General features: G+C 38.5%; 1 protein-coding gene across 1 annotated transcript in view; it reads left to right on the top strand.

Moving 5' to 3' along the window:
• smad3a (SMAD family member 3a) overlaps positions 1-12470 on the top strand; it is a 59970-nt gene that overhangs the window by 28840 nt on the left and 18660 nt on the right. The window contains exon 2 of the mRNA XM_030163318.1: positions 10930-11123. Within this exon, the coding sequence (XP_030019178.1) occupies positions 10930-11123 (194 nt within the window). The remainder of the gene's footprint in view (positions 1-10929; positions 11124-12470) is intronic.

Genomic DNA, 12470 nt, shown 5'->3' with positions numbered 1-12470 from the left:
CAGGGCATGCCACAGTGTTTGTTTTGCCCCCCCCCCCCCCCCCCCCCCCCCCCCGACACACACACACACCCTCAGCTCAGTGAAGCTCAATCTGCTCTGTCTGAGTCTTTTATGAGTCAGTCCAACACACACTATGACACACACTTCGTATATTCACTCCTTTTCGCACTCACTCACACCCAAATGTTCTCCCTTTTTTCCATTCAGACGCCCCCGTTCAACGAGTTACTACTGTTTGATTCCCTCGTAGATACAGTTAGTTTGTGTGCGCAGATTATACTTGTTCTGCTGTTCACACACACACTCATGCTGGTCGGGTTTAAAGGTCAGGTTCACCCTCAGCTTTGGGTCAGAGAATACAATGATGTTGACACAGTTTCCCCGGCGGCAAAAAAATCTATATCATTATGTCCCTTTCATTTCATGACATCAATTTCACTGTCTGCTGACAGAGAAATGTCAGGACTTGGCTGTTCAGAAACAAAATCAGAAGAACAGTTGTTTTTCCTCCAAAGTAAGACAAGTAAGAAAAATAAAAAGATCCATTTGCTTTGCTCCTTGGGATATGATGTTATTGCAATAGCAGATCAACTTGCATTTTTAATTTTTTGGGTAAAGTTTTTGAAACATTTTTCTCCATTAGGGCTGTGCAATATAATGAATCAATTCGAAGTCATACTTCAATCAGAATTAAAAACATGTTAATTGTAAGATATTTTCTTGGCCAGCACAATTTCAAAATGCAACCAGCTGCAAGTGGTGCTTTTTCTTTTTTAGTGTTGTCTTTAGTTGTACATGGATGGCAAACTAGCTCTAACCTGCATTGATCGTTTCTTTCCGAGCACAGTTTTTCTGTAATTTTACAGAAGACATTGTGTACCTTGAACACAAGCACTTAATCTGCAAAAAACTGTGCCGTGAAACACCTGGAAATCAGTGTTATGTTAGTTAAGGGCAGTTTTCTTACATGAGAAAACTCAGAACAAAATAAAATACAAAATAGAAGTCATCCATTCCTGCATCCATTCCAGTGTAAGATGGTACTCAAGAAATGGTCTACAGTGATCTGTGTTAACCACTTTGTGGTGCTGTGGGATGCAGCTTAAGGCTAAATACAGCTGGCCTGAATTCTTGGAAGCGCTCAGATCCCACCCATGTCCTTCAAATCTTCTGTCTGGAACACACACACAGTAGTCCAGGAGGGAATGAGGGGTCCGAGTCCTTCCTCCTCCTCCTCCTCCTCCTCATCCTGCTCCACAGCTGAGTTAGGCTGAGCTCCCAATCATTTTAAAGTATTCTGCAGAGGGTCAGTTGTTTAGACAGTGCTCTTAACTCTTCTTCTAAACAACAGACTGAGGTTTAGATTGGCTTATACTATCAGTGGCGTCTCTCATCCAATTCTCATTCAGTGCTGGAATGAATCTCAATGTGTTACGTGAATGTCATTCAAATTTTGAAGAGCAGTACATGTCCAGACCTGTGTGCTGTTTTTGTATGATCTGCCTTTGGCGTGTTGTACTTTAACCCTTTCATGCACACTGGTCACTACAGTGGACAGATATTCTTCAGCTGTTCTCTTGTACATTCATGGATTTTGTTGTTCTTTTCATTGTTTTTTTTTTTTTTTACACATATCTTTATTAAAATTTTAAGACACTACATATCTTTTCTGACATGAATTGGTAACATTATGTAGATCTCTCCTGAGCATAAACCCCCAGAATCACAAGCCCTCCCCATAGTTTTCACATAATTTATCAATTTATCAGTAAATACATGTTTCTGTGCATCAAAAATTAAATGTGTGGTGTCCAACTGAGTGGACATTTCTGCAACTTCATGAAAAATAGGTTCATAAGAATTTTTTTTTTTTGTCATTATTTTTATGTATTTCAAAAAAATTTTTAAATTATTTTTATTTTATTTATTTATTTTTTAAAAATTTTTAAAAGAAAATTTTCAATCGCATTGTTTTTTTCATGCCTAAAGAGGAATAAAAATACTCACGAAAAACTTTTGATTAAGGTTCTCATAATTCATGTATCAAAGGGTTAATTTCTTTCTTTTAACTTACATAAACAGTTGTAGGTTAAATTAAGGTGTTGTTGACTTATTACCTGCTCTAGAGTTGGGCAATAAGGCCCAAAATGTTATCACTGTAAAATGTCAGTTTTGGTAGTTATTACAATAACTGTAAAACTTTTTTCTGTTAAATTGATAAGTTTTTCCTCCCAAGTTTAAAAAGACAGATTTCTCAAGTAAATATTGATGAAGCCAACCAATTAAATTATTCATGAAAGATGAAAACAAAAACTTAAAAAACTAGAAAAACACTCAGAGAGCGCAGACCTCTGCCAAGGCAGATCAGTGCCCCCCCCACACCCCCGATCACCACCAAAATTTAATCATTTGTTCCTTGTGCCAGTATCAACATTTCCTGAAATTTTCATCCAAATCCGTCCTTAACTTTTTGAGTTATCTTGCACACAGTCAGACAAACAGACAAACCAATGCCAGCAAAAACATAACCTCCTTGGCGGAGGTAAAAAACAAGTGCATGAATGAAACAACAAGATTTATTGAAAAAACACATGTATTCTCTAATTTTGTGACTTAGTGTTTATTTTGTTCTTATTTACATATGTATGAGAATGGGGGCTATGCGGGTTTAAACTCCTCTTTATGGCCAGATCATGACAACACCGATTATTTAAAAAAAAAAAAAAATCAGCATTAGTTATGTAGAAATGCATTTTATTTGACAGTGAAAACGCTTAAGACAAAAGAATTCAAATTGCAAGAATGATATAAAATAAATATATGTTCTAACATGATATAAAATGGTTTTACAGGAATAACAACCATCTTATTTCCCAGACTTTATCTGCTGTAGCTTTTCCAAACTTTTGTATACATATATGACAGTAGTGAAAATTTTGTGAAATTACACTTTTTGGTGAAAGAACACATTTCTTGCCCTCCCATCTGCTCATGTCTTAAACAAAATTTGAAAAAAATGCTGGAACCTATATGCCCAACAGCAACTCTGAAAACTGAGGGAAAACCCTGAGTGTATTAGCACATCAAACCGTATTTAATGACAGGATCAGGATCAAATGTATCCAGGCTTATGTTGCCAACATGAAAACTGTTTCTGTGTCTAGACAGGGCAGATTTGAGCCCTAACAATTTTCAAGAGACGCAGCTCTACTTAAACACCAAAAACCCACATCCTACCGTTCCATATCCATGTATTCATTTTATTTAGACTAGCGGCATTGTACCTGTGGTGCCATTGTATGATAAGTAGAACTTGTCTGCCACCACTATCCACTTGTAAACTACCATTTAATCATGCATTGTGCAGGTAATAGTTTGACCCAACATGTGAGGCACGAAGGGAAGAGCATGTATTTGTTTGGCCTGTCAAGCATGATTCAATTCATCCAGCAGTAGTGAACTGCAGCCTTCACAATGTAGCATCGTCTGCTAGCAGTAGAAATGTCATGAACGGCAGCATTACCACTTCCGAAAATGGAGTATGGCGGCAGGGATGAAGAATTCAAAGTGAGAGAGAGAGAGAGGCTAACATGGCCCAGCATACCACACAACATTTGAATATAGTCAGTGTTTCCTGTGGAATTCATCTGTCGATGTGGTGGTGTGTAATGGGGGGGTGCATACGTGTGCATTTCGTTGGTGTGTGTGGGGGTGCACACGCGTGCATTTCATCGGGGGGTGGGGGGTGGGGGGGTAGTACTCGCACACGCTGGGGGATTCGTGAGTGTTGGTTGGTAACCACACGCGTGCGGGTGTCACTTTCCGTCCTACTTCCAGTACTATGGGGGTACGGTGCAGTCCGTGCCCCCGCAGAAGTGAAAGTGAAACTTTTCACTGTAGACTACACCAACCTCCAGGGAAAACGCTCCAATACCGACCTCGCATTTGTGCGTGTATTTATTCGGGGGTGCACCTCTCCCACAAACAGACAGGCTGGTCTGTGTTTGGCTCCACCATGTCCATAAAGACATTCTAACTCATCAACTCCATGATCCAGTTCAATGACTAGCTATTCCAGCCGCAGCGTCGCAACAAACCGGCAGCCTTCGGACAGGTGTGGACGGGCGGAAAAGGGCAATTAACTGACACTTAATAATTTAATCGAGCAAATTCTTATCAACAATTAATCGTTAGTCGATTAATTGTTTACATCCCTAGTCTAAAATGCTTCAGTTGAAACAAATTTGACAAGTATCAATCCCAAGACTAAGTTTTGGTATTGATTTGTATAGTGTTCTGTTTCCTCTCCCATGTTTGTGCACTTCCACATTTTTTACAAAACTGTGGACCTCTGCTGTGCAAACGACAGCGTTCAGTTTCTGTTCCAGATGTAAGAAGTCATATGCATCCGTTTCGAATTGAGTGTAGCTTCCCCTGTTGCATTGCAGATGTTTTGTGTGCTTGTGAAGGGAACTATATCATGACTCATTGCATACATTTACAGTAACACTTTTCTTCATAACACCGACTGGAAGGGCCTTTGCAGTCAAGGACAAAGTAGCCACGAGCCAATAAGTTCAGTGCCTCTCTGAGCCCACACAGTCTAGTCCAGCAGTGTGGACCTCACATGCAGAGGTTGTGTTAGACGTTTTTTATTGTCCGTCATTTTGACGGACAGGGTCATAAAAATTCCGTCATAACATATTATTATCTGTCATTTCAAATTTTTATTTTTTAATGATAATGAGATATATTTAGTTGTCTTTAATGTTCAAAAACATCTCAATGATGCAGCAGCTGTAGCTGCTGCTGGCTGATAAACCAACGCGATATCACGACTGGCATAATTATACACGCCACTTTTAATTGGTGTGTTATCTGCAGACATTATAAGCTTTCCTTGTGTTTGTTCACACAGTGTCAAATACCATGCACTGAGGGTTAGGGTTCAGGTTATGTGAACCAGAGATCTGGGCACAAATTGACATGCCATCAAATAACACATGAAAGGTAGAAAATGCGTACATATAACACACCAAATGCCATCAGAACTGGAGTATTCCTTGCTTGTCCGTCATCCTTCACTGCATCAGTCCCTCTTTTTTCACCGCATTTATCAATGTCATCACATTTACTGGGCTTTTTAAAATAACTAAGGAGACTCGGCTGTCTTCACATTTTGCGCTAGCGAAGTAGCATCTAATTTTGGCTAAAGTCAGCTAAACAACGATTACCCTCAGTATTTTAATCTGTCAAAATGATGGACAGCCTTCAGAATGATCTGTCATTTAAAAAAAAAAAAAATCAGTCAATGACGGAATATTTTCAGTTAACGTGACCTCTGGACAAGACTTGACAATGACTGATTAATATGCACACTGATCATCAACTGGACAGGGAGTCTACTACAGGTGAACTAACTGAGTCATTTGACAGAAGTACCACTGTTGTATTCAGTGTAGTTGTGAATGGTGGCGCTGTAGGGTTCAATTCAGGTAGGAGGCTGTTATGAGCTATTTGATGCCTTGTTAAGAGACAGACAGACCAGCGATCTTGCGAGCAGGTTCTGTTCACAGTGTTGCGTGAAAACTTTCTTTAGTAGATTACTCTCAGTATTTTAATCTGTCAAAATGACAGACAGCCTTCAGAATTTTCTGTTATCTTTAAAAGAAAATCCATCAATGATGGAATATTTTCTCTAACACGACTACTGCTTATATGTATACTAAGGACATCAAATCAGCCGTTATGACCATTTAACACACATGTTTTGCTCAGATTTTTTTTCTCTGTCCTCAAAATAGAAAGGGAAAAACCTTAGTGTGTATCCTCATGCTGCATTTGTAAATAAGAATCTGTTCTTAATTGCTTGCTTGGGTAAATAATGGTTAAATAAAAAAAAGGCTCATAGAGCATCATCCAGTGGGACTGTTTTTCTACATGGTCAGCAGTATGAGCATCCACATGTGATCACTGTTTTCATGTGTGTGCCTCGTGTTATCATCATTTTTGTGTGATGAGTGATGATTCATGTAGCCTGCTTTGTGATTTAGTTCCTGAAAGTGAGTAAGTGTTTTGTTTTTTAAGATTTTCAACACAGATATTCAACTACATATAAAACTATCTATGAATCTGTCTCCAAATACTACAAAGCTATGCAGCAGTTTAAGGGATAAAAACCTTTGTATGTAAGACACAAGAAAAGAGCAAGAACAAAGAGGAACAAGGACACGAGTAGACCCTCACATGAATAATAATGCAACATGTTCCTGTTTCATTTGTCCATAACAAGTTTCCCATTTGTAACTCAGAGAAAAGTCACATTTTTACATTTTATCAGATTTTTCCTTTGATGTTATTTGATATTATTCTCCTTTGTACGTTTATATATTTCTGTATATTTCTGTCATGGATACAAAAAAGGTAGGTTCTTTGTACTGTGGCTGGGGTTGCCCTCAGAGATAGGGTGAAGGGTTCAGCCAATCAGGGAGGGGCTCAGAGTAGAGCCACTCAGTGTTTCCAAATCCTCAGTAAGGAAAGTATCTATTGTCTGTCCTGAACGTTAGTAGAAGTTGTTAAATGACATCATCACCTAATTTGCATAATTGTAAGTGTTCACGCAATTGTAATTAACGATGTAAGAGAAAGGAATAACATTGTGTTAGAGACAAAAAGTGAATTTAAAAATGGCCTAAATATGTTTAGAACTACAAATGAACTATACTCTGTCAATTCCAACCATCCTTTGGGGGCTGGCTAAAGTGACCCAAAAGAGACACTCTGGAGGAGTTACTAGGGTTATTTATTTGTTTGTTTGTTTGTATAGTTTTTAACCTTCATTTTCTTCAGTTTGGTTTGGTTTTTACCCTCGGCCACACTGGCCGAAGGGTATTGTCATCAGTTTGTCGTCCATCCGTCTCTCTGTCCGTATATGCAAAAACTTTGGTGTGCACTGATAATTCAGGCCACTGGGTGGCAGCAGTGCGACTGATAAGCCAGGCTGAAGGTTTTCAAGTGCACGTTATGTTTAACCTTACAGTCCACTTAGGAGACTACAAGTCACAGTAAAACATTAACTTTTTTAACCAGAACATTTTTAATTTTCAGTCTACATTAATAATCTAAATCACAGGTGTCAAACATGCAGCCCGGGGGCCAAATCCGGCCCGCTAAAGGGTCCAGTCCGGCCCTCTGGATGAATTTGCAAAATGCAAAACTTAAACTAAAATATTAACAATCATTTTAGTTCAGATTCCACATTCAGATCAATTCAATCTAAAGTGGATCAGACCAGTAAAATACTATCATAATAACATAGAAATAATGACACACTTCAAATGTTTCTCTTTGTAAATGTAAATATTTTCATGTGTTTACACTAAAACAAAGTATAATTTCGCAAAAACTGCTAATAATCTGACATGTCTTAAGAGAAGTAAGTACAATTTTAACAATATTCTGCCTGTTATTAAATGTTTTGTGTATTTGTAGATCCACTGTGATCTGAAAGTTATAATGTACATGTGTAAATGATAAACTGAGGCAGAATATTTTTAAAATTGCACTTTTTTTTTCAGTTTTTTTCATGTTATTCACATCTTTTGAAAGGATAGTTTGTAGATGTAAACATTTTCATAATGTAAATTCACGTTCTTTGCTCTAAAACATACAGAAAAAGTTTGGAGTTGACATTATTGATATATTATTATGTTATTATTTTACTGGTTCGGCCCACTTCAGATCAAATTTAGCTTAATCTGGTCTGTGAACTAAAAGGAGTTTGACACCCCTGATCTAAATGGACCAAAAAGAGACAATAGAGAAAACTGTCAATGTCAATGGGACTGATTTATATTCAGTGCAGTTATATGTTGTAGACAAACAACGATGCATGCTTTCACGTCAGAGTCTCCAAAAGTCTCCAATAACACCAGAAAAAGGTGATAGATTTTTCACTGGTCGTATTTGTGATAAAGAGTGAGCCTGAAAAATCACTAAATATACAAAGTGTGTAAGTTGGAAACACTGACTTTTCCAGCTACAGACAGACCATGGGTTTATATATGACTGGAACACACAAAATCATTTGATGTCATTTAGAGGAAAAATGTGAGTGTTTTAGCATTTGAGTGACTTTTCAAAAAATGTTAAAAGTTTCCAAACAAAGTAACTAAATTTGTTGCTCGGTGCTTTTTGAAATAATAGGTGCTAGAATTGTCTGAAAAGTATCTAAATCTAGCAACAAAAGTACTAAGTTGTGAGTGAATGGGAGCCACTGGTCCTCCACATGTAGAAGAGCTGGTTAGACATCTAGTCAGAATGCATCCTGGACAACTTCCTGTCAATACCATGAAGTAAAAACACAGGGTTTTATGTAATGTCCATCGACAGTACAGTTTATTCAGCTTTATCTAATTGGACCTGAGTGATAAGATATAGAACATCTTTTGAATCTTAACTGGTATAAGTGACTGATCATCCAAAGAATCCAATTGGAATACTATAAATTAGAAGAAGGGAACAGATATTCACAAGTTGAAGTTCAGGTCAGTAGCTCTAGGAGAGTTTGTTGCAAAATCTGTCTCCTTTTGGATGTAGATTAACACTTGAATAATTCCAGGTATAGAGGCTGTATTCTCACGTTGTCCTAGTTGAACAAGATTGTCTTTTCATTCTCACATCCTTAATCTTCAATTGGGAGAATCTGTGTATTTGTCTTGACATAATCGACGCTGTTTACGATTCACCCTCCCTCCCAAACACACATTGTGTCAAGTTTTTTGTACAAGTGTGGCAGTAGTGAATGAATGCTTTCACCATGAAAAATTAAAACACCTTTGCCGTACAATGGTCGACCCAGATGGGGCGCTGCTGAGCATTCAGTAGTTGGCCTTGTTTTTATTTGCTTACTGTCATTTGTCCTTCTAAAGGGTTTTAATTTAAGCCTTTGACGCTTGCTTTGTATTTATGGGCGAGAGTGGATGGATGAGGCAGAGATTGTAGAGACATATGTGGTCATTGGAGCTTGCGTAAGATGAGTGCTTTTTTTTTTTCCTGTCTCTTTCATGGGTCATTGTCCTCAGAGATTATACAGTCTACAGTTCCATTATGTGAATCTGTAACATCAAACTACAACTCATTACTATCTGGCAGCCCAAATCTTTATCCTGCCAACTGTTTTGTGTACCAGATGAGCACAGATGTTATTCAACACAATGGAATCCCTGTGTTACATACTGTAATGTCATTGTTGCTGGTGTATTATTAGAGAACACCTCATAACCAGCATTTAGAAGTACAGGAAGCCTCCAGACGTAACAACAATAGCATAAACCACACCTGGAGGATGGAATAGTGTGTTCAACTCTGAAACCTTTACTTGGCAAGGTAATTCATCTTTTCGTCTGTTGATGAAATTATTTAACCTTACTAATAGAGCTGCAGCTATCGATTATTTTTGCAACTGATTAATCTGTTGATTATTTCCTTTGATTTGATTAAATAATTATTTGAATAAGTGACACTAGTACAAATGTGACAGACATGTGAAAATGACAAACAGCTTATTCTTTATTCCAGAGCCAGCTGCAACAACAACCACAAAAAGAATACAAGTAAAAGGATATATGAAAAATATCTCCATAGAAATAACAACAACAATAACAGCAGTATAAAAGTATGGTGTTGGGGTGTAACGGCGCACTCGTTTGTACCGAATCGTTTCAGTTCAGGGCCTTCGATACAATATGGGGGTGTACTGAATGAATACATGTAGCCTTAACCAGCAGGGTGGCCACAAGCAGAACCCATGTGCAGGGTTTCCTCTATGCACATTCAGCAGCGGTGAATTCTCAACACCGCCACAGAAAAAACCACAACATGACAACAGAGAGTATAACCGAGGCACAGGAACTGGGTCGGATGTTCAGAGGATGTTCAGTTTCACTTTCAGATTTCACTTTGTTGCAACTTTGTAGCACAAAAGACTCCACGGGTTCCTTTATAGCAAAAAGGTTTTTAGTTTTTTTAACTCGAGTTGGCAAATCCAGTGAACCTGCTCCTCTTCTCCTTCACGTTGCCTCTGCTGCGGTGTAACTGTGAGGTCACGTTCACCTACCCACTTACCTCGGAATAATGTGAGGCATTCAGAAACACTCAGTAAATTACAATGTTTACCATAAACGAACATTGAACATTAAAAAATACAAAAATATATAACATGGGGTGCCTGTTAATGCACAAATGACTGAACAGTATTTTGTAGAAATGTCCTGTGTCCCACAGGTAGCTACGGCTCACACACCCCCATACCTCCCCCCGTCACTGGTCTCCTCCACTGTACTGAAAATGTATTGCAAATGTGTTGAACCAAAGACCCCTGGACCGAAAACATACCGAACCGAAATTTTTCTGTACCGTTCCACTCCTAGTATATATAGAAATATCTATAAATATAAAAAACATCAAACAAGTCCAATGACATCTACAAACACTATCTGCACTGCAGTCTTCAACAAATTTGGATCCAACTTACTAACAACTGAACATAGAACTAACATACAACTGGAAAAAAAAAAAAGACAAATGTTTTTAATGTTTCAATGTGTGGAAAAAACAGGAGTTTGGTTCCAGTGTAGAAAAGTAAACATACAGACCTTTTCTGCCTTTTTGTCCTTGTCTCTTCTGAGGTGCGCCCCATGTGGATTGTGTTGATCTTGGCGTCATGTGCGTCACAATCAGCGACTATATGAAACACAACAGTGGAACCAATGTTTAGCCTCAGCAAAACTAAGGAAACAAAGCTTTGATTCGGGAAAATTGTAATTGAATAATTTTTAAAAATTGTTTCAAGTCAGTCAATTGATGAATCATTTCAGCTCTGCTTGCCAATCAATCAGTCCATCTAATCTTTCCTCTTGCTGTGTGTAGGTCTCTGGATGGCCGTCTGCAGGTGTCCCACAGAAAAGGTCTTCCACATGTCATCTACTGCCGTCTGTGGCGCTGGCCGGACCTTCAGTCCCACCACGAGCTGCGAGCGGTGGAGCTGTGCGAGTATGCCTTCCACACAAAGAAGGATGAAGTGTGTGTCAACCCCTACCACTACCAAAGGGTGGAGACCCCAGGTACACCAGCACATGACACAGATCCTCTGTACAGAGAGGCTGAAGAAGTGGTCAGATCTTTAACTGGAGTAAAAACAGAAGCACACTGGAGTCCTGAGTTCAGGATTTTTTTTTTTTTTTTTGCCATTTTTGACACTAAGAAGATGAGGAGGAGACCACAGCCTCATCTTATGTAAAAAGTAGCAATGACTATGTTTACATGCACAGTAGGCTATGTATATACAGAGGTGTGCAAAAATATTACAACACTTGTCAAATCTGAAGAAACTGGTGGTTTATTTTGTTCCCAGAGCCTGAATTTCACTTTTTTGCCATTGCAAAAGGTAAAGGCAAAGGGACTGAGAATGTTTCACCTACAAATTTATCAGTCCAGTCCTTTTTTTTTTACATTTGACTCTAATATATAGTTTGCCCCCCCCCCCCCCCCCCCCCCCCCCCCCCCCGGCAACAATCACAGTAGTGCATCTTTCTGGTGTTGTTCGCCGTATTTTTTGAGAGTTTCAACCCCAATGTCACTCCATGCTCTCAGAAGCTCATTCCAGAGAGTTTCCTTAGATTGTTGCCAAAGGGGGCCACACTAAATATTAGAGTAAAATGTAAAAAAAAGAGGACTGGACTGATAAATTTGTAGGGTGAAATATTCTCCGTACCTTTGCCTTTACCTTTTGCAATGGCAAAAAAGTGAAATTCAGGCTCTGGGAATGAATAAACCACCAGTTTCTTCAGATTTGACAGGTGTTCTAATATTTTTGCACACCACTGTATGCACATTTTTGCCCTAATTCCAAAGAACACAAAATTCACAATTTTCCACTGTGTGAGCTCAGCCTCCCTCTTTAATTCCTTTAAACACCTTGAAAAGTCCAGGTTTTCCATATTTATTGAAATCCAAAAATCCTTGGTATCCTCTGTGTTTAACAGTAAGTGTGTTTCTCCTTTCTGAGCAGAATGATGGGCTTCTTTAGAGCATCCATTTCTACCAGATAAGATGTTTGTTTTTACTGTCAGCTGGCTGCAAACAGGAGCTGTGTGTCACAACGTGATGAATCCCACAAATGAGACAAATATTCAGAATGCCATGAATATGAATCTCTCTCATAACACCAAAATAATATTGTTATATGCCATATATCTTAGAATATTCTTGGAAAAGGTATCAGAATATCCAAACAGAATATCCTGTTTGCGCAATCATTATAATAGGGGAATATTGATGCACTTATAAACATTCTCAGTGATACAATACAAGTGTGAGCTTGTTATTCACCTTATTTTTATTCACTTATGTGTTTCAAAGCGTTGTTGTTCCTGTAATCTGAGGAAATACCACTAACTGTCTCTGTCCGT

Source organism: Sphaeramia orbicularis, chromosome 3 (genome assembly GCF_902148855.1).
Source record: "Sphaeramia orbicularis chromosome 3, fSphaOr1.1, whole genome shotgun sequence".
NCBI classification, from domain to species: domain Eukaryota; kingdom Metazoa; phylum Chordata; class Actinopteri; order Kurtiformes; family Apogonidae; genus Sphaeramia; species Sphaeramia orbicularis.
Note: the sequence above shows the minus strand (reverse complement) of the source record. Positions and strands in the feature narration are given on the sequence as shown.